The sequence below is a fragment of the Aspergillus nidulans genome, chromosome VIII, assembly GCF_000011425.1.
Source record: "Aspergillus nidulans FGSC A4 chromosome VIII".
Lineage (NCBI taxonomy): Eukaryota > Fungi > Ascomycota > Eurotiomycetes > Eurotiales > Aspergillaceae > Aspergillus > Aspergillus nidulans.
The window spans coordinates 3,515,784-3,542,465 of record NC_066264.1 but is presented as its reverse complement, the minus strand read 5'-3'; the positions used below and the strand labels follow the sequence as shown (position 1 = coordinate 3,542,465).

At 49.8% G+C, this 26,682-nt stretch overlaps 11 protein-coding genes across 11 annotated transcripts, besides 1 other annotated feature; 5 read left to right on the top strand and 6 right to left on the bottom strand.

The window, feature by feature from the left end:
- Positions 1 to 26,682: part of a sequence feature (contig 1.7 1..773302(-1)) that runs on past both edges of the window.
- Positions 19 to 1,175, top strand: ANIA_00423 (trifunctional aldehyde reductase/xylose reductase/glucose 1-dehydrogenase (NADP(+))). Its single transcript, XM_652935.2, has 3 exons — positions 19 to 175; positions 237 to 1,024; positions 1,081 to 1,175. Exons 1-3 carry the CDS (start codon positions 31 to 33, stop codon positions 1,105 to 1,107), a joined length of 960 nt encoding a protein of 319 aa, XP_658027.1. The 5' UTR covers positions 19 to 30; the 3' UTR covers positions 1,108 to 1,175.
- ANIA_00424 (uncharacterized protein) lies at positions 1,379 to 2,372 on the top strand (the record flags this gene model as incomplete). Its single annotated transcript, XM_652936.1, has 2 exons — positions 1,379 to 1,564; positions 1,707 to 2,372. The coding sequence occupies 2 exons, from the start codon at positions 1,379 to 1,381 to the stop codon at positions 2,370 to 2,372; spliced, it is 852 nt and encodes a 283-aa protein (XP_658028.1).
- On the bottom strand, positions 2,719 to 4,206 carry ANIA_10088 (putative protein phosphatase PP1 regulatory subunit Sds22). Its single transcript, XM_050613410.1, has 6 exons — positions 3,973 to 4,206; positions 3,860 to 3,891; positions 3,732 to 3,803; positions 3,373 to 3,669; positions 2,826 to 3,320; positions 2,719 to 2,779 (listed from the first exon to the last, which is right to left on the bottom strand). The coding sequence occupies exons 1-6, from the start codon at positions 4,106 to 4,108 to the stop codon at positions 2,744 to 2,746; spliced, it is 1,068 nt and encodes a 355-aa protein (XP_050469228.1). The 5' UTR covers positions 4,109 to 4,206; the 3' UTR covers positions 2,719 to 2,743.
- psrA (putative general stress response phosphoprotein phosphatase Psr1/2) lies at positions 5,216 to 7,305 on the bottom strand. Its single transcript, XM_652937.2, has 5 exons — positions 7,044 to 7,305; positions 5,837 to 6,960; positions 5,633 to 5,794; positions 5,487 to 5,585; positions 5,216 to 5,421 (listed from the first exon to the last, which is right to left on the bottom strand). Exons 1-5 carry the CDS (start codon positions 7,138 to 7,140, stop codon positions 5,221 to 5,223), a joined length of 1,683 nt encoding a protein of 560 aa, XP_658029.2. The 5' UTR covers positions 7,141 to 7,305; the 3' UTR covers positions 5,216 to 5,220.
- Positions 8,933 to 11,444, top strand: pxa1 (putative peroxisomal ABC transporter (PXA1); the record flags this gene model as incomplete). Its single annotated transcript, XM_050613409.1, has 1 exon — positions 8,933 to 11,444. The coding sequence occupies one exon, from the start codon at positions 8,933 to 8,935 to the stop codon at positions 11,393 to 11,395; it is 2,463 nt and encodes an 820-aa protein (XP_050469227.1). The 3' UTR covers positions 11,396 to 11,444.
- On the top strand, positions 11,768 to 14,305 carry ANIA_10089 (uncharacterized protein; the record flags this gene model as incomplete). The annotated part of the gene is made up of 4 exons (XM_050613408.1): positions 11,768 to 11,948; positions 12,133 to 12,215; positions 12,468 to 12,680; positions 12,740 to 14,305. 4 exons carry the CDS (start codon positions 11,768 to 11,770, stop codon positions 14,303 to 14,305), a joined length of 2,043 nt encoding a protein of 680 aa, XP_050469226.1.
- On the bottom strand, positions 14,558 to 15,782 carry ANIA_00427 (uncharacterized protein; the record flags this gene model as incomplete). The annotated part of the gene is made up of 3 exons (XM_652939.1): positions 14,558 to 15,429; positions 15,487 to 15,639; positions 15,719 to 15,782. 3 exons carry the CDS (start codon positions 15,780 to 15,782, stop codon positions 14,558 to 14,560), a joined length of 1,089 nt encoding a protein of 362 aa, XP_658031.1.
- Positions 16,041 to 17,989, bottom strand: ANIA_00428 (putative lysyl-tRNA synthetase; the record flags this gene model as incomplete). The annotated part of the gene is made up of 5 exons (XM_652940.2): positions 16,041 to 16,934; positions 16,994 to 17,439; positions 17,475 to 17,568; positions 17,637 to 17,645; positions 17,701 to 17,989. 5 exons carry the CDS (start codon positions 17,987 to 17,989, stop codon positions 16,189 to 16,191), a joined length of 1,584 nt encoding a protein of 527 aa, XP_658032.1. The 3' UTR covers positions 16,041 to 16,188.
- On the top strand, positions 18,467 to 18,978 carry ANIA_00429 (protein transporter TIM10). The gene is made up of 3 exons (XM_652941.2): positions 18,467 to 18,480; positions 18,547 to 18,676; positions 18,762 to 18,978. Exons 2-3 carry the CDS (start codon positions 18,579 to 18,581, stop codon positions 18,943 to 18,945), a joined length of 282 nt encoding a protein of 93 aa, XP_658033.1. The 5' UTR covers positions 18,467 to 18,480; positions 18,547 to 18,578; the 3' UTR covers positions 18,946 to 18,978.
- On the bottom strand, positions 19,242 to 22,034 carry ANIA_00430 (putative Sin3 complex subunit (Stb2); the record flags this gene model as incomplete). Its single annotated transcript, XM_652942.2, has 1 exon — positions 19,242 to 22,034. Exon 1 carries the CDS (start codon positions 21,777 to 21,779, stop codon positions 19,242 to 19,244), a length of 2,538 nt encoding a protein of 845 aa, XP_658034.1. The 5' UTR covers positions 21,780 to 22,034.
- On the bottom strand, positions 23,751 to 26,680 carry ANIA_10079 (urease Ure; the record flags this gene model as incomplete). Its single annotated transcript, XM_050613407.1, has 6 exons — positions 26,595 to 26,680; positions 26,417 to 26,503; positions 26,302 to 26,328; positions 24,196 to 26,250; positions 24,069 to 24,128; positions 23,751 to 24,011 (listed from the first exon to the last, which is right to left on the bottom strand). The coding sequence occupies exons 1-6, from the start codon at positions 26,613 to 26,615 to the stop codon at positions 23,751 to 23,753; spliced, it is 2,511 nt and encodes an 836-aa protein (XP_050469225.1). The 5' UTR covers positions 26,616 to 26,680.

Here is a 26,682-nt window from a genome sequence, read left to right as displayed (position 1 = left end):
AAGCAAAACTATCTACACCTGCAGTTCAAGATGTCCCCTCCCACCGTCAAACTCAACAGCGGCTACGACATGCCCCTCGTAGGCTTCGGCCTATGGAAGGTTAACAACGATACCTGCGCAGACCAAGTCTACGAGGCTATCAAGGCTGGATACCGTCTGTTTGACGGCGCGTGCGGTACACCCCCTCAAAATAGCCCAATCCAAGTCAGTGAATAACAACAGCTAACGCGTGGTAGACTACGGCAACGAAGTTGAGGCTGGGCAGGGCGTCGCCCGTGCCATCAAAGAGGGCATCGTGAAACGCTCGGATCTCTTCATCGTCTCCAAGCTCTGGAACAGCTTCCACGATGGCGAGCGCGTCGAGCCTATCGCGCGCAAGCAGCTGTCCGACTGGGGAATCGACTACTTCGACCTGTACATCGTGCACTTCCCCGTCTCGCTGAAATACGTTGACCCCGAAGTCCGCTACCCACCCGGCTGGGAGAACGCCGAGGGGAAAGTCGAATTGGGTAAGGCGACTATCCAGGAGACGTGGACAGCAATGGAGAGTCTTGTTGATAAGGGTCTTGCGCGGAGTATTGGAATCAGTAACTTCAGCGCGCAGTTGCTGCTGGATCTACTCCGATATGCGCGGATCCGGCCTGCGACGCTGCAAATCGAGCACCACCCATACCTTACGCAGGAGCGGCTTGTGACATTTGCGCAGCGCGAGGGAATTGCTGTTACAGCGTACTCGTCGTTTGGGCCTTTGAGTTTCCTGGAATTGTCGGTGAAACAGGCGGAAGGAGCACCACCGCTTTTTGAGCACCCAGTCATCAAGGATATCGCAGAGAAGCACGGGAAGACTCCCGCGCAGGTGCTGTTGAGGTGGGCGACACAGAGGGGAATCGCGGTGATCCCGAAGAGTAACAACCCGGCAAGGCTGCTGCAAAACCTGGATGTTGTTGGGTTCGATCTCGAAGATGGGGAGCTGAAGGCTATTAGTGACTTGGATAAGGGTCTGCGGTTCAATGACCCTCCTAATGTGAGTGATTATTGGAAGGATGTTTTCTTGAGGGTGTCTCTGCTAACAATTCATAGTATGGTCTGCCAATCACTATCTTCTAAGGATAGAATGGGTTTCACTATCACATACAATGCAAATTTAGAAAAACACCAATTCATTTTCAAAAGCCATAGTCATCACCATCTACCATAAAAACTCTAGTAGACGTTACTATGACATATATTGGACAGACCAAAGATAAAACCAGACAAGTTTTTATAGTCCAACCATTAATACTCAAGAATGCCAAGACACCATCCCCGAGATTGTTAACAACCAGCTACTATTCTTCTTCACATTATACATCAACTAAATTCATGAAGAACAAACAAGATGTCTTTTGTCAAAAATCTGCAACAAGTCCAAGAGCGCACCGTTCACATAACAACCAACCGAGCAACCCGCAGCCTTGCTGAATCACGCCTCATCCTCGCCGCGCTCCAGAAATTCGGCGAAGTCGTGCACTTCCGCAACGCGACGCTTTTCCGCACAAACAACAAACACCTACAAGACTTAATGGTGAGCCCAAGCCCGGAATTTTAGGCTTCTAAACTCTTGAATGGTTGGTTTGTTTGGCGCGTAGGGAGAATTCGAAGGACAAGCCAAAACGAAATCCATGCCGAATGCGAAAGCTAATACATCTTATTCCATTCGATTACAGACAAAGGGAGAAAACCTGTCAACACAGACAGCGAGGAAATGCGACGGCGCAGACTTCGGAATTTACGCAATGTTCGACACCCCGCTAGCGGCGCGAAACGCACTCGATTCCTCCCCTCTCCATGTTGACCTTTCACCATTATCACCACAAGCCAGAAATGACGCGACAAACCCCGATGCTGCAAGCGTCGACGCTACGGCTGAAGTAAATACCGATACCGGAGCGCATAGCAATATCGAATGCACGATAAAGCAAGACCCAGTTGATCACCTAGAGACTATGTCTCGAAACCCCTACTACGGCCCGTTCGTGCAGGAAACCGATCATCCTGTTTATAAAGATTTGATTAAGCAGCTGGATGAGAAACTGTATGGTTTGGCCGATACTCCGAGTGCGAGTAAGAAGCCTGGAAACCCGAAGAAGACGAAGTCGACGCAGGAGTCGATACGCCGACTAAGAGCTGCGTCCTTGATGAGATTATGGTGGTTGGGTCAAGGTCCTAGAGCGGAAAGAAACTCGACAGAGGAACAGGCCACAGAAGCGTCTAAGAGGCAGGGGGAGTTGGAAAGGACTCTAGGGGATCTGCCGTTGGAGAAGATGATAGAAGAGAAGGTGAGGGAGTTGCAGGCGGAAAGAGAAGAGAAGGAAAAGCAAAATAATGGATGAGGAGTGGTATCATGTGCCAGTCAATCCAAGACTGGCTAAGATCGAACATAAGACTCACTGGCCTGTATGAGCAGCGCGTCATTTCGACCTTGGGAAGCGAACACCCTGCATGCTCAAGACAGGGTTATGACTATAGACAGGCTGTTAGACGAGCCCGTCTCTACCTAGTCCTGGCTTACTAGGCCCAACAGCGTCACTTGCACCCCGAAAGAAGCTCTCACCCCCATGGATTACGAATAAGCGAGGATTTGTGGTTGAGATCCCAGATTTATGATAGAATAACGCAAGTGGTATTTTATAGCACACCAGAATAAAGAGCGTCCACTTTATAGATAGTCTTCCTAAAATAGGCATTATCAAACGTTATCCTATCATTGACAGCACTGATCAAGCAACTCGTACAAACGCTGTTGAAGTTTAGCAATTTGTCGGTGGGAGTGGTAACGGCAAAACAGTGGTAGAACACTTACTAGCATCAATCTGCATAATTTGCGGTATGGCTAAGCGCACCTTGTTCCGGTACACGACCGGCCCATTTGTCTGCAGCGGATTCCCTTCAAAATACACTGTTTTTAAGTTTTCCTTATCTTTTAGCTCGCGCTCCACCTCGTTAAAGCTTGAGAGCTGGTTATTGGATGCCCAGAGCTCTTCCAGTTCTTTCAAATGGGACAAGTGCTCCAATTTTGAAACTTGGTTGTTCGAGAAGTCTAGCACGCGAAGGGCATTGTTCGATTCTAAGCCCGCAAGATCCGTAATAGCGTTATGCGACACGTACAGTTCTTCCAGGTTCTTGAGCGATGAGAGACCTTTTAGGCTGGTGAGTCTATTAGATTGGATTGAAAGTATGCGAAGGTTCGTTAGAGCGTCGAGGTTCTTCATTTCTGTGATTTTGTTCTTCCCAAGCCAAAGCTCCTCTAGGGCGCTCAATGTCTCAAGGTTCTCGATTTCCTATAGTGATGTTAAAAAAAGCCGATATCATGAACGTACTAAGGTAGCTCACTCGAATCTTATTAGCCCCTAATTCCAAGTTCTTTATTTCCGTCAACCCCTCAAGCCCTTCAATCTTCGAGATCTTATTCTGCACAAAATAGAGGTCCTTCAGCTTGACTAGGTGCGAGATATTCTTGATGTGCTTGAGCTTATTGAAGCTCAAATCCAAGCTAGTTAAGTTATGGAAATCATCAAGCCCTTTAAGGTGTGATATGAGATTGTCGTAAAGATCCAACTCTTGTAGTGTTTCGCCGAGGCTAGAGGGTAATTCAATCCGTGATATTTGATTTTGCCGCAGGCATAATCGCTAATCCCCAAGGAATAATCAGTAACATATATCGCCCAAGCAAGGTATGTTGTAGGTCGCACCTGAAGCTTCGTGAATCGCTCCAACCGCAAAGCCAGGATAGAGTGTATTCGACAATGTACCAGATCGATGTCCTAGGGGCCCATCAGCTTCTGAGGTTCGTATTATTGTTTTGGGGAGCGCAGCATACTTCGACGTCCTTATCCTCATCCTCTAATAAATCTGATGTAAAGGAGCACATGTTAGTTTTGAGGTTTTCTTTTCTCCGCGCCAGAATGCGACCTAATTCAAATAATAGCTCACCTTCGTCCGCCTCAATCTCCTCGACAGGAGGCGCATCCGAATCTGAGTAATCCGGGTCCTCCAGGGCCTCTGGGTTTGTTATTGTCGCTTTGGGTTCAACGCGTAGCTTCCCATCCCAGCCTTTGCTGTCTTTCATGGTGGTACGATTCGGTGGGGGAGGGGCAGGTGGGATGGTTGGAGAGTGAGTAACTGCTAGAGCACGAATCTAACGGCGGGTTATTCACTGAAGTTTCACTTCTTAGAAAAGAAATTCACTTTGAAAATTAGACAAAGACGAGTATTTGACAAAGTTCGGGGAGGTGACAGGGGAAGGAAGAGCTCCTGTCGGAACTACCTGGAAGGCGGGACGAGGCTCGTCGAATCATGCGCGCATCATGCTCGGCCTCAAATAATCGACCACTGCTTACTGTTTTTGCAGTAACAAACAATGCAGGCCTATCTACACTAATAAGAGATATAAAGCTGTATTGTAAACGATGAACGCTTCTTATGTACAGCACGCCCTGCTAGGGTACACATACATGCAAGCCACCATGATCGAGAAGTCTGCGTTGATGGGATACTATGGAAAAGTATCAAAACTGTGACACGGGTATGGGAGACATGGATGCAGATGCTAGTCGCTTGTGAAGCCTCCAAAATCAAAATCGAGGGGAAATAAAAATCATGGCCAATAAGATGACAACGGTCGGTTGCGGGAGAGTGAGAGATCACAGATACAGAGGTAGTAAGGAATTCGATGAGATGATCAAGTCGAGCCCTCTTGGGGCGTGGGTTAGACAAAATGGGACAAAAGACTGTTATAAGGGGGGAAAAAAAGCCAAGCACAAGGGAATGTAAATCGAACAGCGTATACATGAGATCAGCAAAAATTCAGCTGATAGCCAAGACAGACGCCTGCGAAAATGCAACGCAAAAAGGGGTAACTTTCTTTGGGGACAGATACATAAAGAAACAACGGGTAAGGTATCAGCTCGCTAGGAGCGAGTACAGGAAATAACCGGCTGTTAGGGGAATAAATAAAAAGAGCACGCCAGCATATATAAACAGGCAGCGCTTCCACTTGCCTTGACAGGTTCGAAAGCCAAAGTGCTGAAACTCCCAATGCATCTAGGCAGGGATAAGAAGGTAGAGGAACGTCTTCAGCCCCGTGCAGCTTGTCAAAGTAAAGCAGTAGCCGGACGTAGGAAGCGAACAAGAGGAGAGTCAGCCGCTTGAGGTATGTCGCGCGCAATGAAGTTACAATTGTCATAGTGTGATGTCGAGAACCAGGCTAACGTCTCTCACCTGGGTACCGGCAAGATCTTCGAGAACAGGAATAAGGTCAAGAAGCTCGTTATCGTGGGCGTCAGAGAACCAGCTGCTGATGGGTATCGCATGTTGAGGGTGAAATATATAGGACGTTGGGGAGTTATCAATGATAATAGTGTCCCGGAGGTCACGGCCAACCTGGGAGAGATCCTAATATACAGTCAATAATTATTCTTGAATGTGTGCGTGCCGTTTGTGCTGACCTTGACGTAGTTCCCTTGGTGGTTGTAGCAACTATCCCGGAACAGCCTGTGGTGGACGACACCATGAATGTCCAATTGGTCCAACAAAGGATCGCCATACTAAGGGAATTAATATCATCCTGACCTGCGCTGCAGCAAAGACTTACTTTTGAAACAGATGCTGTGAACACAACTACCTCATACAGTTCTCCAACTCGCTTCATGAACTGATCAACTCCTGGCCGTTTAATCACGTAAATGTTATGGTACTGGCCTTCAATCTCCACAGGAATGGTGAAATCAGCACGTTCAAGAACCTTCAAATCACACTGTCAGCTGAGAACTAGAGAAAAAAACAGAAGAATTCTAACCTTAAAGCTACTATGCACCAATGTCTCGTCGAGATCCAGAACCAAGCACTTGCGATCTCGTAGATGTGGTAAAGCCGGGGGCAGTAACCATTGCTGCGCTCTCTCCTGCACGGAAGTTTCTGGCTGTTTGCCTAACGGCGGCGGAGGAGGTAACCTGACAGCCTCGTCGTCTCGTGGAAGTTGCTTCGGTTCAACCTCTGTCACAGCGGGTTGAGCGGACACCTCAAAGTTCTCCGTCTCCTGGCCTTCTGCCGCATTCTCATCCGCATTTGTATTTTCATCTGATTCCTCGACCGTCGTGGGCTCAGTGGCGACAATCGCCGGCTGGATCGACGATTGTGTGTCCGGCACTCGGGTTTCTTTGTCCGCGCTTGATGAAGGTTGATTTTGAACAGATTCAGGTATAACTGGCGCCGTTTTTGTTCCATCATATTGCGAGCTTGGTTCCGCAGCACCCTCTTCATGTGATGATTGTTTGTCGGGAATCACTGTCATATTGGGCTTCTCGTCCTTGAAATAACTCGACATCTTGGACTCCGCCATACTCGAGTCGGCGGCATTGACATCCGCTTTCTCCGGCGTTGGCTGAGTCTGAACAACGGATAGCCGTGTGGGAGTCTTCTTCGGAGGAATAGAACCGTCCTCGGGGTCGACATCAGATGACGAACAGCAGCTCAGAAAGGCGAAGAGTTTTCGCGAGGGTTTAGAAGCCTTGTCCGATCTCGTTTGATCGTGCACATCAGGGCTAGCAGTCTTATTTTCCTCCAGACTAGGCTCGTCCGGATTTTGCTCTTTGGATCGCATGCTGCTTCCTCTGCTTCTATCCCTTCGGCCCCTCAGAAGACTCCTCCGCGAACCACGAAGTGTGTTCTCAGATCCGTCATGTGGTCCATCTTGAGTCCTATCAGACGTTGATGACCTATCTGCTTTTAGAGATGTCCGCGATGGTAGGGGTAAAAGGCGATGGTGCTTTTTTGGAGCATCAGTAGTAACGGCAGTGGGCGCGGCTTCGGAAGTTTGACCAGGTACAAACGGTGCTTGAACTTTCTCAGAAAGGTTGGGACGAGGCGCCGGGGGCGAGTTATCTGTTGTCGCGGATCGGCCGTGAGATGGCGATTCATTACCTAAACGGGGAAATAAGATGTTAGAATTAATTGACGAATGAGAAATATCAATGAATACTAGAAATGAGGGACAAGAAACTTACTTGGCTCCAAGGAGCCCGTCGCGGTAGGCATTGGCGCTTGTTCTGTGCTCTTTGAAGTCGTCGGAGGCGGGCTTCGTTCTGGACTCTTGCCGAACATTGGGGGCAAAGAGGGAAAGATACCGACACACACGAGAGGTCGGTAGGAAAGTCACTCAGGCGTTTGAGTTTTTAGGCAAAGAACGGGAAGCACACACTCAAAATGCCACCAGGGATCCGCCAGGGGAAGGGCGGCGAAGAGGGTGCGTGAAGGGACGCCTCCTGGATTCAGCGGTCCTGAATGAGGATGGATGGGAGGAGGCAAGCAAGCCGTCCGTGGGTGAGTTGGGTTACCTAAGGCTGAACCAGCTCTTGGCCACGGACCACCACCGCCGCCGCCTGCAATAATAATGCTCAGCACCGGCTCTTGTTGAGGTGTCGCAAAGTTCTCCAAGTCGACCTAGGTGGTAAATGGGAAGAAAGGAGATATACGGCCAAGCAAGTTGCTTTGGAGGATAGTTGCAGGTTGGTTTTGAAGGTCAGATCCAGAGGAACTGGAGATCTGGGTGACCGTCACGTGGTCGGGCGTACCTTGTAGCAGCTCTATGAACTCGCAGTATAAGTGGTGAATCTGCGGAGGAAAGATGATGCGTGAGATTGGGTAGAAGAGAGCAACAATAATGGCAATAGTGCAGGCTCAATGGAGTGGATTAGAAAATGAGAAGTAGGTCAAGGCGAAGCTATTATTATTATCCCCGTTCATTGCAGGCTTACAGGTTACAACAGGAGAACGACAACCCCGGAAGAAACACCGGGAAAACACTTGCTGGATTGATCGGCCTCGTATTTAACTATCTACACTGCTATAAAGCGAGGACCAGGCGATATGAGAGGCTGACAGTCGCATAAGGCACCAATATGGAAAGGGGTAATCACATAATCCATCCGTAGTAGCGGAAAGGGGAAACAACCACAGAGAAAATTGACTTGGAAGCTCCGGTCTGGACTACTAGCAATGCAGGGCTGAGCGAAGTGATGCAGAAGAGTCGAGTCGTGGCTGTGGAAAGCTGGGGTCGGCCAAATCACATCAGCCAGATAGCCGCCAGCGACCAGGGAGATGTGATTTACAAGAGCAGATCCGCTTTTGAGGAACGGAATCCCACTAGGAGATTCTGATTGGATGAAGGACGAGAGATCAGGGATTTTCTTCTTTCTAGTTCTGATGTTTGTTGTTGCACTCACTCTGAACTGACGGTGAATTGAGGGCTGACGGAGTAACTTCAGACTTCAGTAATAGCGGCTGTCTTTGCCTCAGCTGATATAAGCCCGGGCAAATCCTGTTTAGAAGGCCACCATATGCATCACTCTCTATGCAGAACCCGTATGCCTGTGCAATTGATAGGCTTAGTGTACTCCAGCTTATCTTCCAGACCGGAACCTCAGGTCACTGTACTCGCCGTCTTACCATGAGTATAGGACAGACAAAAAGTGTTATGGAGAGGCAGTGAACTCCAATCACGAACCAATGCTTTCTTTTGAGCAAATATTTACAGAGCCCAATTATGTCTTCGTTTATGTTCATCTGGGGTAGAATGCACGTGAGGGGTAGGCGCTCCGCCAAGTGCTCTCCATAGTCTCCACGTTCGGGGCCCGAGGTCGTTCACATGCAAGGAACTCCTCGACCCTCGTCGTCTTCAGCGTAATGTGATCTGCCGGCTCGACGTCTACCAACTTCTAAGTTGTCGTTCGTCAGCATCGACTCACACGACTTTTCATGCATTTTACAGTCTCATCCGTCGCGTCTTGCTGATGCCTACGTCTCGATGGCCATCAACGGCTTGGTATAGACTCTCACCTGTCGGAAGGAGCAGAAGAATAGACGACGAGCTCCCTATGCTTGATTGGGGGACGCGATGGCCGCTCAATCAACGCTTCGACAGAAGCAAGATCCTCTCCTGACTCTATATATCTATTACACCAATCTGCTCCGGGGCAAATTCAGACGTTCGTCAAAGACTGCTAAAATCCTCGCGATAATTGCCCTTCTCCTTTCGATCGTCGGAACTGGCTATGGAGGCTATAACTGGTTCCGAGAAAGAGCAAACGAGCGCGCTCGAGGGAAACGGTTACTGCGGCGTAACTCTGGAATAAGGGGGAAGGATGGTTCTCGCACGATATATGTACCATACAAGGACTCTTTGACCTCCAAGGTCAAAATATACCCCACGAAACCTACAACTTTCGACGCACACCGAAGGCTGTTTTTGAACCCGCCAGCATCCGCTCGGACGGGCGATGAAGATTCATTGGGCCGAATACCACCACCAACCACGAAGCCCGGCTTGAACCTCGCTTTCCTTCACCAATTTTTGAGTCTTGGGAGTATTATGGTGCCGCGATGGAATAGCAAAGAGACGGGGCTCCTAATGAGCCACGGGGTCTTCTTGCTTCTACGTACCTACTTGTCACTGTTGATCGCACGGCTTGATGGTGAAATTGTCAGGGATCTTGTCGCGGGGAAAGGGCGGGCCTTTACCTGGGGTATTGTCAAATGGTGCGGCATAGGCACGCTCGCCTCATACACCAATGCTATGATCAAGTTTCTTCAGTCAAAGGTGTCCATCGCGTTTCGAACTCGCCTCACGAGATATATTCACGATCTTTACCTGACTGCTGACAATAACTACTATAAGCTGATGAACCTTGACGGTAGCATCGGCCAAGGCCCTGATCAATTTATCACTCAGGATCTCACTTTGTTTTGCTCAGCTGCAGCCGCACTCTACTCTTCTATGGGGAAGCCTTTAGTGGATCTTTTCGTTTTCAACTACCAACTCTACCGCTCGTTGGGGCCATTAGCCCTTAGTGGAATTCTCACTGGATACTTTAGCACCGCTGTTGTCCTGCGTAAACTTTCGCCACCGTTTGGAAAATTGAAAGCTGTGGAGGGCAAGAAAGAAGGTGATTTTAGGGGCTTGCATTCAAGATTGCTCGCAAATGCGGAGGAAATATCGTTCTATGGTGGTGCCGATATCGAGCGTGTATTCCTTGCCAGAAGCTTTAAGGACCTTCAGCGATGGATGGAAGGGATCTACAGTTTAAAGATCCGCTATAACATGCTTGAAGATGTGATTCTCAAATACTCCTGGTCCGCATTTGGGTATTTGATTACCTCTTTACCGGTTTTCCTTCCTGCATGGGGCGGTCTAGGCGGCGCCATGGAGCTGGCAGACACATCTGAAGTCAGTGGCCGGGAACGCGGTCGTATGAAGGAGTTCATCACAAACAAGCGATTGATGTTGTCTCTTGCTGACGCCGGGGGTCGGATGATGTACAGCATCAAAGACATCTCTGAACTGGCTGGCTACACCTCGCGGGTGTATAGTCTCGTTTCCGCCCTTCACAGGGTACATGCAAATGCCTATTACCCACCACATGACGCTGGCTCAGAGCTATATTCACTAGAGGATGTCCAGGGAACGATTCACATTGGTTTTGATGGGGTACGCTTTGAACAGGTTCCTGTCGTTGCGCCGTCTCTTTATCCCCGAGGTGGAGACGAACTTCTCGAGTCGCTCTCGTTCGTTGTACATTCGGGCGATCACCTCCTCATTTCCGGTCCTAATGGAGTTGGCAAATCTGCCATCGCGCGTATTGTGGCTGGTCTATGGCCTGTTTACCGTGGTCTTGTCAGCCGTCCGAGAGGGTTCGGGCTCGACGGCATCATGTTCCTCCCTCAGCGACCATACCTGAGTGTCGGAACCCTTCGAGACCAGGTAATATATCCTCACACTGAAATCGACATGCGAGATGCAGGTGTCTCAGAATCAGCCCTCCAGAAAATCCTCGATGATGCCCACCTTGGCTACCTCCCTTCTCGCGAAGGCGGGTGGGACTCACGCAAAGAGTGGAAGGACGTTCTGAGCGGTGGCGAAAAGCAGCGAATGGCCATGGCGCGGCTTTTCTACCATGAACCTCGCTATGCCTTCCTCGACGAAGGAACATCTGCCGTCTCCTCCGACGTGGAAGGACTACTATACGAACAAGCTAAAGAACGAGGGATTACGCTTATCACCATCTCTACGCGCGCCTCGCTGAAAAAGTATCACACCTTCAATCTTACTGTTGGTGTGGGCTCCGAGGGGGAGCAATGGCAATTTGAAAGGATCGGAACCGCCAAGGAGAAACTCGGTGTAGAGAAGGAACTTGAGGAGATTCGCAAGCGTCTCAGCAAAGTTGACGAATGGAAGAAACGACGGCAGGAGATTGAAGACGAGCTCCAAAAGGTCTGGGTCGATCATGGAGAGCTTGCACCGTCTTCATATGAAGAGGATTTCAAAGCGGCAGAGGATGAGGTTGAAGTAGCTGGTAACTAGGACGTATCTGAATGGAATTTTATAGGAAGTATATGCCATGAAATCTAGCATATCTTATACAAGCAGTTTTTGTCCCATCTACCCTTGTTGCATGTCACGTTTGCCCTCTCCGTATCACTGCTATTGAGTCACGTGATTGAGGCCTTCGTCTGTGACGAGGCTTCACTTCTCGATTCAAGTTCGATATAACAATGGCAAAAGACTTCACCACATTTTTTTTCACAATAATGCTCTTTTTATCCTGTTTCTCTTCTAATGATGATAGAAAGGACTTGAAAGTAGGATTTTCACGGGTTTCCATCTTGTAAATCCACAGATCTGGCATCCCTCGAACACGAATTAAATATCCAACAAACATCAAAACTCAGTACCATGCAGCAAGGCTCGGGAGAAGATGATGGACACGTTGTGGTGATTCCAATCAATCATTCATTCAGTGATGGTGATTCGTCGACGTGGCCTACTGAAGAGAGGTTCGGAAGACCCGATGATAGCTACTACAGGCAGAAACTCGCAGAGCTGTGGCTGAAGGAAACCGGTGCTTATGCATCCGGTAAGTATGGGATATCTTCTCAGATTTTAGGAGTATCCCTAAATGTTACCGCTCCCTTTGCCCATGCAACTCTCCAATTCCCGGTTTAAAAATATGTTGTATTTTCCACAACTACATCGGAAAAGTTTCAATACTGCTATTGGTGTCGCTAGAGAACCTTGATATGGACTATTGATGCTGACAGCTCCAGGTGTGACTGCCTTCATTGATGAATTGCCAGACGGCTATGCAGTTTTCGATCGGCCACGCAAATCGGATCCAAGTACAGTGAGTTGTTCAGAAACTTTCAGAAACTTGAGTATATTGGTGAGCTAACCCGGGTCACAGCGTGACAGATTCCTTTATGGTCATCCAGTTGGCCAGTACTTTTCTTCCACAGTAACTTTCTTCCCACATTTCTACTACCTAATGACAGGGGGCACTACAAAATGCCCTTGTGAACTATGCGCCAAGCTAGAAAAAAGACAGAAAGGTTTGAGTCTCAAAGAATGTACCATGTTCGAAATCTAACAATTTCAGACGTCGCTACGGGAACTGCTCGACGCGGTAGGCCTCCCGGGAGACTTGCTGGAAGATCCGCTGGGAAACCGCCTGGGACGCCAAATGAAACGCCATCTGGAAGACACCCAGGAAGGCCCCCAGGCAGTGGCAGGCCTCGTGGTAGGCCGCCCCTTAAAGGTCCCGGACGACCTCCAGGAACTGGTAGACCCGGCAGGCCGCCAGGAAAGCCAGGTTTTATTGTAGTTGACAGTGAAGGCACTCCGGATGTGTTCAAGTTCGCCATCACCAAGCTGAAGCAACAAGGGGAAGCGGACTATAAGATCTCGGAGCCGGCAAGCATGGACTGGAGGGCTGAGAGAGCTGCAATGGACGAGTACCTGGAAACACTCGACGTGCGCCCCTCATATCTACCTCGTCTTGGAGAGCTCGTATTATGGACTCCTGACTTTGACGGGGACTTGGTGTGGAACCCTGCGACCCAAAGTATAGAGATATATTCTGTGATACAGAAAAAGTATGTGAGGAAACCTCAGTGGCGTGCTGGGGTTGTTGGTCAGCTTCCAACGGAAGAAACAGTTCTTCAGGATCTTGTGGAAAGAACTGAAAAAAAGTGGGATTTAAACTATTCCGGCTTTCGCGTTGAAACTCTTCCTGACCCCAATGGCACCGACAAAAGTTACTCATTACATTATAGCTATGTCGCTCTCAAATGCATTAAGCCTTACAACGCTTTTGAAGTCTTTCTGCAGGGCACTCCGCGCGAGAAGCTGCACCCCTCAATCGAGCACGCTATGACTATCATGTCATCATTCAGTTTGCTTGATAAGTACCGTTTCAAAGGCTCATGGCCTAATGCGTCGATTTATTGTCGGGGCATCTTCATAGGCGCGGAACTCCTTGTTGTTGGGGATGCGGTTCGTCTGAAACCAAAAGGCTACAAAGAAAAAGGCAGTCTTCAGAAACCACCAGTTGTGGACGTAATGGTGATCGATGAGATTAGACTGGAACTGATTGAGTGCGACGAAGACCTCAAGTCTAAGCAGCTTGCCGAAAAATACCAGGTCCGCATTTCAGGGAGGCTCTATACAACTAACAGGGAACGAGCCCAAATGTTGAACAACGGACCACCGGCTCGGCCTCTCTTGCCTCTCACACTACAGGAGGTAATGGACGTGTTTAACACCGTCGGAATGGGCGGGTATGGAGATTGGTATAAGTTGCACTCTGGGGCAACTGTTGACATATCTCAGGATATGATACTCGGCCGCTGTTACGAGCCAGATGCCATGAAGCTGCTATTCAACTCTCTCTCGCTGGGGTATGACTTGCCAGGCGTCCTACGCGCGAGAGAATACTCCAGAAATGTCGATGAGCGTATCCCTGAGGGCAAAACCTGGTTCTGGAGCGACTTCCGCACTCAAACACTTGGTATTGAGTCACTAAATGGTGAAGATGTCGGCCACTATAGCGAAACACGGGACGTGAAGATGTGGAGGGCCAACCTCAGGATCATCGATGGCACCGCCAGCCAGGCTGATTTCCGTGATGCGAAACAACCAGCCGAACGTGGTCGACCGTCGATGAAAACGGACAGCGCTGGCCTCGAGGAGATAGGCAAGACCAGCAAGCTTGTTAGTGCCAGCCTTGGGGCTGTAGACACTAGTAACCCTGTGAGCTCGGAAGAGGAGTCTGCGGGAGAATCCGAGTCGCCCAACGGGTTTCCAGGCCGTCCAAAAGTTGATGTGAAAGCGGAGATCGAAGATAGTGCGTCAGAGGGGGATGGTACTACGCGCATCAGCCGGCTCAGAAGTGGCACTGAAGAGACAGGAAATGGCAAATATGTCCCAGACACTTGAAAAGGGCTCAGAAAGGGACGCTGAGTCAAGTTCGTATAGTATCGGGAGCAATTTTGACAAGTAAAACAAAATATTCATGATGGCAATTCGTATATAGGACGCATAGCATATTTCACGTGAGGAAATGCATTACTCTAGCCCTGGGCAGTTATTAGGTTGTATTTTTGCGCTGAAGTTATTGACTTCGAAATTGGAATTAGGCATCACTATATACAGTACTCTCCCAACTATGTGCTTTCCTCGGCAGAAGGATCAATAAGTTCTCTCAACAACCTCCCTCGCAAAGTCCGCAAACGTCTTCCCTTCCTCCACCTCCTCTCCCAGATTCGGCTGCGTGAAGACAGCCAGCGTATTCCGCGCAATCTTCCCCTGTCCCTTGGGCACCTTTGCCCCCTTCACAAAGTGCGGCACGGCGCGGAATTTGCCCTTCGTGATCAACTGCAGTGCTTCACCCGTCTGGAACGCCAGGCAATCCTTGGGGATATTCACCTTGACCACCTCCCCTGTGCGCGACTGAATGTACAGTCCGGCTTTCGGGTCCGGAGACGCAGGTAGTTCAGGGAGGTTCGAGGTAGCAGAAGAAGAGGCAGGCGGGTGCGCATCTTCGTCGACAAACATCGCAGATGTAAGACCCGTCAGACACCCGTGATCGAGGTGCGTTGCGCACCAGTCGTCATCCTCCTCATTCTCTTCATCTTTCCGAGCCTCTTCAGCATGGACACCATCCGGCGCGGGGAAGTAATGCAGCAACCGCGCCTTCGTCGTCAAACTGCCCCTAACAACCTTCTCCAAATAACCTGCTTTATACCCCTCAATGTTCCCCTCCGCATACCGATCACAAGCCCTAGCCACCAGCACCGCCGTATCAATGATCAACCTGCACAGTTCCTCAAGTCCGCTGCGGAAATTCGGCAACTTCTGAACGTCCGGCCAGATGTTCGGCGCCGTGTACTCGGGGAGATCGGGGTGTTCGTCAGACGGCGCGCCCTGCAAAGACGGGTCCTTGTAGAACGCGCAATTCACGTAGTAGGAACCCTTGAGTGTGTCGAAGTGCCCTGATCTCAGGGTTTCTTTGCCGCAGGACCAGCCGATCAGGTATTTAGCCGAGGGGGAGGTGAGGGATTCTGCGTATTAAGAATTTAGCGGGGTTGATGAAGGAGGTTGAGTGGAGTGTTGAGTACCGAGCTCATCGTTTTTGAGCGCAGCAACGTACGACGCGTTGGAGAGAACTTGCGCACGAAGATGCTGGAATTTCGGGTCGAGATCTTTGACAACGATGATCCCTAGCGAGGAGGGGCCGAAGGCTTCCGTGAGAGTGTCGAAAGAAACGGTGCCTGGAAGGCTCTTATTTTAGCGTTGTCCTCCGCAGTATTCATAGATGTATAAAATTGTGGTGTGTGGAGGTAGACGGACCGTCAATCAGCTCTTGCAGGCTGACAGTCACGGCCTGAGCCTGTTTGATAGGTTTCGACGCCATTTTTGAAGTCGATAATGGACCTTTAAAGATTTCTGATAACGAGAGAAGAGATTATATATAATTCTGAGCCACTGTCTTCCCCAATTCCCCTCTTTTCCCGCTTCGCGGCCGGCTCCGACTCCCGCCAAGTTTGATGCTACCCTAGGTTTATGCCCAGGTAGTATCACGACTCCATGGCATGACGCCCTCCTTAGCTACTTGAATATCCAACATCTCGGACTCAAATCGCTCTCTATACCCTATTTACTCCCTGGTAATGACACTGAAGTCCTTTTGTTCGCCCTCTGCAGATTGAAACATGGTATCACTAGAATATATCCCACTATAGTACAAGATTCATAGTACAAGCTCGATCATCCGCCTTACCCCCATTTGTCACAACAGAGACAAATAAAGCACAATAAGTTCAACGTCTCGTCACATGCCTCAAATTCCCAAAAGGCAAAACCTCTGCAATCTTCTTCACCTTAGTAAACAGCATGACCAGACGATCGATACCACACCCCCAACCGCCCGTAGGCGGCAAACCCCATTCCAACGCCCTGAGATACTCCTCATCAATTTCTCCGGGTTCATTAGCATCCTTGCTGTACTTCAGCTGATCCTCGAATTTGCGACGCTGCTCCCACGGTGAGTTTTCCTCTTCATACATGTTCGCAATTTCTTTGCCTTCGATGAAGAGTTCTGCACGCGCAGCAACGCGCTGGTTGTTATCAGGGTGAACGAAACTCTTCGATAATGGAGAGAGACACTCAGGCGGGTTGATGATAAATGTGGGCTGAACGCATTGTGGCTCGACGTAGATGCTGCAGAGCTCATCCAGGAGACGAGGGAGGGTAGGGTGTTCGGGTAATTGGAGTTTGAGGTCCGTAAAAATTTGGGTGACCTGTTCCAAGGAGTCAGGTGCTGTAAGGTCGGGCAACTGACGGTCAATGCCTAGTTCAATTCCGGTTATAAAATCGATACGGTGGAATGGAATGGTGAAATCTATGGCTGTTGGGGGCGGTTCCTTTCGTTTGTTGAACTCTGCGATGAAGACCTGCGCTAGCCCGCATAGGAGCTCTTCTGTTGTGTTCATCAGCTCTTCCAGGTTGGAGTATGCCTGGTAGAACTCGCAGGTTGTGAACTCCGGGTTGTGGGTTTTGTCTAGGCCTGTCATCATAAGTCAGGTTAAATTCTGGAACTCAATGAACCTATGAGGGACCGCTCACCTTCATTCCGGAACGACGGGCCGATCTCAAAGACCCGATCGAAACCGCCCACGACCAGGCGTTTCAGCCAGAGCTCAGGAGCAATTCTAAGGGCAAGCTGCCGATCTGGGAATTCGGTGGCAGACGTATAAAAAGGACGAGCGCTTGCACCGCCAGGAATCCCGTTCAGTATTGGAGTGCTGACTTCCATAAATGATTTATCCAGTAGGAACTGGCGGATATGTTGAGTAATGAGAGATCTGGACTTGATGACTTTCACCGTAGCCGGGTCACCAAGCATCTGAACATGGCGTGGATATGGAGAGTTTTCGTGTCCATGCGCATCGAGCGGGATATCATGCAGACACGGAGAGAGGAGTTGAGGCAGGTCTGTGGCCACAATCGAGAGCTCACCCCGTTCTGTACGGTGCGGTTTACCCGTTATAGCTGTTGCGTTCTGGTTCAGTCTGTGGACGGTCAAGAGTTGCGATGGGGAACATACAAAAGGCATCGCCGCGGCGAATCATACGATAGAATCTCTTGAATATCTGCTTTGAGACCCCTACCCGTTCCAGGCGACTCAAATTGCAGAGGATCTGAACTTTATGGCCATCTTGATAGATGTCGAAAAATATCAAGCCGCTCCCAGCTAATCTATACGTACGAACCCTACCTAATTGATCTAAGTACAAGGGTCCATATCGAAGCCATCGCAGGCCAGAACATACCGGTTACGGTGACTTGATCAAAATCTACAAATTCTTTGTTGGCTAAATAGCTGTATCGATGTATGAACTCCGAAATAGCGAATGGATTGGCAGGTGTCTCAAAACGAGGATACGGGTCTGAAGTTGCCTCTGTCACTTGAGCAAGCCGCGTCACGAAAGCCTGCTTCTTGGACAGGGCTTCTTTGGAGAGAGTTTGCTTCAATGAACCTTCCTTCGACGAGGTGGCCTTGCTGTACCATCTCCCAGGTACAAAAGACCGGCATGCTACTCGGCAAGACCTAATACGCATGGTGGGTTGTACTATTAACGTTCCGGTGCTGAGATATTGGTTAGCAGATATTCGATAGGAATATGGCAAATGACAGAATCAAGAGATAGCAAAATCAGAAATCAAGAATCTAAAGCTCCGTTTGCATTCATAGCCTGGAAACCAAGCGTCGGATTGCAGCGGTTCTGTAAGGGACTTGAATCATCATGCGATTGCTGTTTACGATAGTAGGAAGAGAAAGGCAGAGTTGCCTTACCTTGAGGGAGGAGGCCTTCCTTTCAGCTGCAAAGCCCACCAGGGGCGTATTAACTGCATTGGAGCTGGAAAGGAAGGTCTAAATAGTAGTGGTATAGGGAAATATTTCGAATGGTTGTGGAGCGAGAAAGCTCTGAACAGCATTTAAGCCGCGCCCGAAGGCGGTGAGCCGCAGCTTCCAAGTTCGATTCCGCAGAGTCGGAGCTGGCCTAATTTCAGCATCAACTTGAACTATCATCTTCATTTACATACCCTTCGTGAGTATGAGGATACCCTTCGTCTTGACCCTATTGCATGGAAGCATACTAACAGACTATTCTCAGTCCCCAAAGACCCGTCCCAACTCACATTCACCATGTCTTTCCTATTTGGCGGCGCTCCCAAAATGAGCTCGGAGCAGAAGATTGCTGCCGCAGAGACCGAAGTCGAAATGATCACAGACATGTTCAACCGGTTCGTCAGACCTTACCATGTCAACGTCTGGCAATTATATCGCCCGCCATTCATGTTTTCTCCAGTTAACATAATTCTGTCCTAGATTATCGGAATCCTGCTCGAAGAAGTGCATCCCCAACGACTACCGCGAGGGCGATCTGAACAAGGGCGAGTCCGTCTGCCTTGACCGCTGTGTCGGCAAGTTCTTCGAGGTCAACATCAAGGTCAGCGAAAAGATGCAGGGTGTTGCTGGTCAGCAGCAGGGTGGTGCGGGACTAAGCCTGTGAAGCGTATGGATTGCCTTTACGTGTGCTGATATAGTGTACTCTACTCTCGGTTGTGTAATGAATTCTTGTTTTCCCTCTTGTGGTTGTCAGCCGGTGCTTCTCTGCAGTTGGCTTGTCCAGATTTCTCGTGGTTTGGCCTTGAAAGCAGCAGCTTGTCTGGCCGGTCTTGTTGCGTATAACGAATTGGTGCGTTTCACCGTTCTATTCGGGATTATGTACATCATAAAATAATACAGTATATACAGAAGCTGATAGGTGCCGCCAATGGTTGTACGCATGCGCAACCGAAGCTCAGACTATTGCCAATGACCTCCTAGTCTGCTCAACCAGGATAGCCACGAGTAATTCTGCTTCTTTTCTCCGCGTATCAAAGATTTGACCCTCAGTTCGATCTCGTTGACATGGCGTTCGAATTCTCCGAGCCCGGTTTCAACATCTTCAACTTTAGTCTCTAGGGCATGCAGTTCGTAGTCAAGCTTAGCTCCTAGCATCTCGACTCGTTTCATATGTTCAGTGAGCTGCGAGTGCTCCGCAGCCAGTACATTACCGGAGCGCTCCCTAACTTGCTGGTACAGCTCAAATCGTTCGAGGTACTTCGAGCTCATCTTCTCATGAGTCTCGTAAAGAGTGTGGTTCAGCCTGTCAACCGAGGACACTTGGCTCTCGACCCATGGAACTGTGTTTAATTCGAGGTCGCGGATTCGAGCCCTTGAAATTCGCGCATCGGAGGCCAGTACGTCTTCGTGAACTATGGCTTCTTCCAGGGTAGCATCCGAGCTCTCAAAGATTGTACGGTCATCTAGACCTTTTCGCACAAGAACAACCTCCTCTACGATGCTAAAGGACAGGTGCCGCGGCCAATATTCATTTCTTCTTTCAAAACTGTCGTCTGAATAAAGTTCGTCGCAGCTATGCGGTCTTCGCAGGACCATAGCGCAGGATGCTGGGGTTGGTGCTCTTTCTTGATCGCCTGAAACAGCCGATGCGTCCGTGGATCGCGTTTTAAAAAGGTCCAAGTCGTGCATCTCTTCGTCTGTTCGGGATACGGATGCCTTGCGTGACGTTTCTGTGTCTTCGTTGGGTGCAGCAGACTCCACTGTGATTGCTGGTGGTGATTTTTCAGCAGGCTGGTCGGCCGTGCTCAGCGGTTGTTCCCCCATCTCGCCGTCATTCGATATATGTGTTTCGGGTAAAGGAGCATCCTCGTGATTAGGCCAAGGGCCTGTCTCAGTCTCACTTTCCATCAGAGCGAGTTGCGCTGCATCACCACCAAACTCCGAGCCATCCTTCGCCTTGTGTGACCGAAGACCAGGTATCCCGACGGCGTCTTTGAACTTGCCAAACCCTATCCGAGCGTCGGAAACCTTCTCACTGACGCCTTTCATGACCATCCTACTGAGGTTCTGATCTTTGTCCTCCGGCAATCCAGCCGCTTCCGCTTGTTTCCACGAGCGTTCAGATCGCTGGAAAGAGGGCTCCATGCCAAGGTCCTCATGGGAATGACGCTTGCGGCTAGTCCAGACGTACCCGCCTTGCTCGTCGGTGGTGAACATCATATCCGCAGCTGGGGGTCCATTGGACTCAACAGTGCTCTTTCGTGGCTTCCCTCGCCATAACCACTTTGCTCTTTCGCCGCTGATCAGTTGGGCGAAGTTGTCAATGTCAATTGTTTCAATATCGGCAATGCCCCCTTTCTCTTTGCCGCGAACCATGCCCATAACCATCTCGCCCCCGTGCCCGCTGAGCTCAGCCATGGTTGATTTGACCGCGTCAGTCCAGCCCTCAGCATTGGCTGCCTTTGCAGTAACTCGGTGTAATCTGTCCAAAGTGTGGCGATCCAGCCGCCGCGTCCGTTCAATTTTCTGAGATTTTTGAAAACTCCCGATTCCGCGTTTGAGGTTAACGATGTCAAAGGCATCCTTGCCGACAGGGGCACCGCTCGCATGAAGCCGGTTGCGAGCCCCCATCAGAGTACCTAGCAAGGCTGCTACTGTGGTAGGACCGAGCTTCCCATCGCTTGGTTCGATGTTATACAGGTCCATTCCGAAATCGGTCCACCAGTCTCCCACAGCATCTTCAGTGACATCGCAAAGTAAGCCATCCACATACTCCGGTGCCAGCTTACCAAACATCATCAAAGCGATTTGACATTGTTTGACAAGCTCCACCACGGCGCTGTAAAGGGGGATTCTTTCGCTTGTCCGGTATAATTGGTGAAATTTAGCGACGGTAGCAGGTGCTGGTTCTTGGAGCTTCAAACCGGCTCGACCAGCACAGCCTAACCGTTTCAGGTTCTCATTCACAACAAAGTCTTCACGGTGCTTAAGGATGTCGCCATCTGGCACAGCTATGACGGATAATCCCGATGGGAACGAGTTCAAATCTGTCACCATGACTGTGCCCAGGGGCGTCTCTTTCTCTCGTAGCTGAAACCTCTTAACTGCATTGAAGTAGAGTTTCAACCGGGGCGACCATGTCGACTCGTCCGTAGGAACCCCTAACACTCCAGCGACCACTTTATGCGACGAGTCTCCCGTGAATGTTGTGATAACAAAGGTGGGGTGAATCCTTGAACACGCCCATTGCTCAACAATGTATATCTCATAGCCCTCCAAGGCCAAACGACGATGCAGCACGACAGTCGACGGATCTTCTTCGAGGTACCGCAGAGCGACCGGGTCTGTAAAAACGATCTTTTGGTGGCCACGGCGGGGCGGCAGTTCAGCTCCGTGAGGCTTGGTTGATGGGTTCTCCGCAGCGTTGACTGAGGCTCTTGTGGTTTCGCGATTTGTGGTGGGAGATGCGGCCTGTGCGCCAGACGCTGTCGATGACATGATTGACCGTACAAACTTTACTGCACGGGGATAATGAACAGACCGTAGGCATCGTAAGTTTGTGGATGGTCAAAAGAGACAGTAGGCAATCGTACAGCCTCAAATTAACCCCGAACCTCCAGTCCGCCAGGTACAGCCCGCAACAAAGAAAGGAGCTTCGACATATCAAGGACCAAAAGATTCCTCAGCCGTGAGGGTGGAATACAAGGGGTGACGCTCGAGGAGCATCCATATCGGACTGTGAGGAGTAACGGGTGTAGGAATCTGGGAATTTATATGCCGGCTACCGACGTCACAAGGGAAGTGACCAGGCGCCGAAGCGGTGAGTTACAGGTACCTACAAGTACGGAATATTACAGCGGCTACTCCCGTGCCCAACTACCGTTCTTCGTGTCTCCAGTGTCGACTAATTATCGTGTCTTTCATATTAAGGAGTATAGATTGTTTTTGCATATATCAAGATCCTACTTCATGTCTGGAAGAATGAACGCCACTTACACCTGGCAGCACGGCTAATCATCCCGCAGCAAAAGTGGTTGCCTAAGGTAGAACACCTGGTTCCTAGCTCAGCCGTACCTCAAATTGAGACTAATTGCGACTAACTGCGAGACTGGAGGCCAATTATATCCCAGGTTTCAGCACACTCCAATATAGCCAATACTCGCGCTGATCACAACAAGGGAGCGCGACGATGTTCTGGCCGTCGGCCATTTGGCCTAAAGCTCAGAAATCTCCATCGGTCTACGCATTATTATACTGGTTAACGGCGTCTTCAATCTCTTGGTCTACAAGCAACTGAGCTCTTCATCCTTATCCGATGGACAGCCGAGCTGTTGAGCGATGGGCCTGGAATTGCTTGGTGCGACTTCACTAGCACTGAAGCTACGAATAATACCGGATATAGAAACTGAAGCAGACATGGCAGTATGTTCGGCATGGGCATAATTACTAATGTTTCCTGATCTGCCACCTGCAGACTTGCCGTAAAGAGGCATTCGTTCAGGTGGCCGGGGTTGAGGAAATATAGTGACCCCAGGAAGCAGCAAACGGCCCAGAGATATGAGGGTGGGCTTTCTATGGACGCCAAAATAGAGTCTAATATTCCTGGCCTTAGATACTGGTGCCATTTACGGGTGAACAAAGTATGCCATGTTCCCGGCACTTGCCTTATCTTGTCAGTTTATATGTTTGTAAGAGGTTTATGACACTGACACTACTGCAAGAACTAACAAGAAACGACGTCACTCGATCAGACTGGCGTGCAGCCGAAGCGCATGAATTTCAAGTGGCACAACGGTATCGCAGGGATACGCAGGTGTATATAGAACTAGACTGTTGTAGTACCCCCTCAACGTAGGTACCTAGCCTGTCGATCACGCTGCGCAAAAGCATTTCATGCAGCTTCATTATGCATATCGTCGCTTCAGTATTTTTTTCTCAACCCTTGCCCATTTAAGAGGAAAGACCTACATATGTACATGGAGATGGACCGGAAGAAGGACACCAGCCGTAGTACGCAGCAAGAATCCAGACACCATTGACTCTTATGGGAACCAGAGGGCCACAGGAATCCATCTGGCAAGCGATCAAGACACTCAGCATTCAAGAACCAAGCGAGAGTCATTGTGGTCAGTATTCCTCAATTCTGTGAAGACTTTGGCAGCTACTTCAGGGGTGACTACATCCTTGATACAACTTGGCAAGCCGTCTTCAGCTGTATACCTCATTACTTGCACGATGGAAAAGAAAAAATTTCGAACTGGATAAAATGCGTGCTTAGATTTGTGCCTATCCAGAAGGTAGGCACTGCGGCTGTTCTACTTATGTTCGGCTTGAGTTGCACTATTTTAGAGCCCGTTCATAAGAAAATCATCCAATCATTATATATAAGACCCTTCATATACACCTTAGACCCAAACAATTATCAATATCGCCAACCCACTATACAAGCATTACATACCTGTACCCTGCTTAATAAACAAAATAATCCTGCGTCAATGGCAGCGTCTCCGCAGGCTGCGCATCACAGAGCCTTCCATCCGCTTCAACGCGATAACTCTCCGGATCAACCTTCATCTTTGGCATCGTGTCATTGAACTTCATATCGGCCTTGCCGATATTGCGGCAGTTTTTGACGGCTTCAACGCGCTTCTTAAGCCCGTAGGATTGGACGGTGTTTGTGTCGAGTGAAGCTTGCGAGACGAACATTACAGATGTGCTGGGAAGGTAGGCCTTTTTTTTCATATGTAAGTAAATGGAAAGGAGAAAATCAATGGGGTAGGGACGTACGCCGAATTGTGGACGCATGATCACGGGTTGGATTGTGGGGATTGAACCATTGGGGTCACCCTGCGAGGTTGGTCAGTCTGGGTAAGCATGAATGAGGCGGACGGAGGGTTAAAATAGTGCGCCATACCATCATCGAGGCAACAATCATGCCGCTCTTCAATACCTGGCTCGGCTTCGTGCCAAAGTAGCTAGGCGACCAGATCACCAGATCCGCGAGCTTGCCGACCTCCACGCTCCCAATCAAATGAGACATGCCCTGCGCAATGGCCGGGTTGATGGTATACTTGCTGATGTAGCGTTTGACACGGAAATTATCAGCCCCTGTGTTTTCGTCCTCTGGCAATTGACCACGCTGTTCCTTGTTCTTGTGCGCTGTGTTCCATGTGCGGAGGATGACCTCACCACAGCGTCCCATGGCCTGAGAGTCTGAGGACATCATGCTGATGGCGCCGAGGTCGTGGAGGACGTCTTCCGCAGCGATAGTCTCGGCGCGAATGCGGCTTTCTGCGAATGCGACGTCTTCCGGAATGTTCTTTGACAGGTGGTGGCAGACCATAAGCATATCGAGATGTTCGTCCAAAGTGTTCATTGTGAAGGGCCGGGTGGGGTTCGTGCTGCTGGGGAGAACATTGGGGTGCTCAACGACAGATATGATATCGGGTGCATGGCCGCCGCCGGCGCCTTCGGTGTGGTAGGTGTGAATTGTGCGGTTCTTGAAGGCTTGAATAGTTTGTTCGACGAAGCCAGATTCGTTTAGAGTGTCGGTGTGAATCATACACTGTACGTCGTACTTCTCACAAATGTCCAGGCAGGTGTCGATGGCTGCGGGTGTAGATCCCCAGTCTTCATGGAGCTTGAGTCCGGCTGCTCCGGCGATAATCTGCTCTTCGATGCCAATTCCGCCACTGTCATTCCCCTTCCCAGTGATGCCGACATTGATGGGGATCTGGTCACATGCTTGGATCATTTGGCGCATGTGTGTTGGGCCGGGCGTGCATGTGGTTGCGTTTGTGCCGGTTGATGGACCAGTTCCTCCTCCCAAAAACGTGGTGATTCCAGAAGCGAGTGCCTCCTGTGCTTGTTGAGGGCAGATAAAATGGATGTGCGTGTCGAAGCCTCCTGCAGTCACGATCTTGTTTTCTCCCGCAATGACATCCGTTGACGAGCCGATGATCATGTCCGGATGGACGCCATCCATAACGTCTGGGTTTCCTGACTTGCCAATCCCGACAATGGTGCCGTTTTTTATACCAATGTCTGCCTTGTAGATACCGGACCAGTCTATGATGACAGCGTTTGTGATGACCGTATCCAGACAGTCCTTGTGGGACTTCCCTGATGCCTGGCCCATGCCTTCGCGGATACTCTTGCCACCGCCAAATGAACACTCGTCTCCATAGTGAGTATAATCCTTCTCAATCTTGACCCAGAGGTTTGTCAGTCCCAAGCGAATCAAATCCCCAGTAGTGGGCCCAAATAGCCGAGCATACGCTTCGCGATCAATCGTGAAAGGAGCAACGAGCGCGTTATCCGCAGCGGGTTCAGGAACATGCGCAAAACCAGCAGTTTGCAAGCGCTGTATGATGTCGTCCGCCCGACGAAGGTCCACCGGCCCGGATGCAAGGGAATTGCCTCCCTTGATGATCCTATGGCCCCCAATCTCAACCAGAGTAACAGTCTTCGTGTCACCAGGCTCGAACCGAACAGACGTGCCTGCAGGAATATCAAGCCTATATCCATAAGCGCGAAATCGATCGAAATGCAGTTGAGGGTTAGCCTCGATAAAATGATAATGCGAGCCAACCTGAATCGGTCGATCACCCTTGCTCATCACCTTGAGCTTAATCCGCTTCCTTCCCTCGCTCAATGTGATGCGCGCGTTCTTCACAGGAATAACCGCTCCAGGCACCTTTTCAGGTAGATAATCCTCCGGATCGGGGTCCGGAAATGTATCAGCCGGCGGTATCGGTAGGAAACTCCCGTAGAGAGCCTTTTCGAGGTCTCCATCGTCTGAACTGATGGGGTGGTGGACAGTCACTAAATAGCTGCCCGTGGTGAAAGTGCCTTCCACCTGCAGCTCCACCAGGGTCGAAGGGACTGATGGGAGTACATGCCGGCGACCAAGCATGGTCTTGCCGATGGACATCAGGTCAGCTACCGAGTATTGCCCATCACGAATCAACTATCTCGGAAATTAGTACAGCGAAGTCAAGAGTAAGTTTGAACTTCGTACCTCGTGCAGGTTCGAAGAAATCAATGCCTAGTTCGGCTATCAGCACACATTCGTTCCAGAATGAATTCTCCGAGCTTCTAGCTCTCCTCTCCAATTTTCTAGTAGCACAACGTACCGCAGCTTCGGCATGATTGAGTCGCACACCACGTGCAAGACGCCGCTGGGCCAAAAAGCCTAATTGTGAGATGGCGAGCTTATCGAGCTACTCATGCAACGAACAGTCAGTAAAGAGCGGCCAAGCGATTTGATGATGGAAGACACCCAGAATCCAGATTCCGCACTGCACTACATACTTCCTTCGGAATAAGGTGCATATTGCCACGCTTGCCTATGTATCCTGCCTTTTCTTTTTTTTTTTTTTTTACCCCCTCAGCCTGCAAA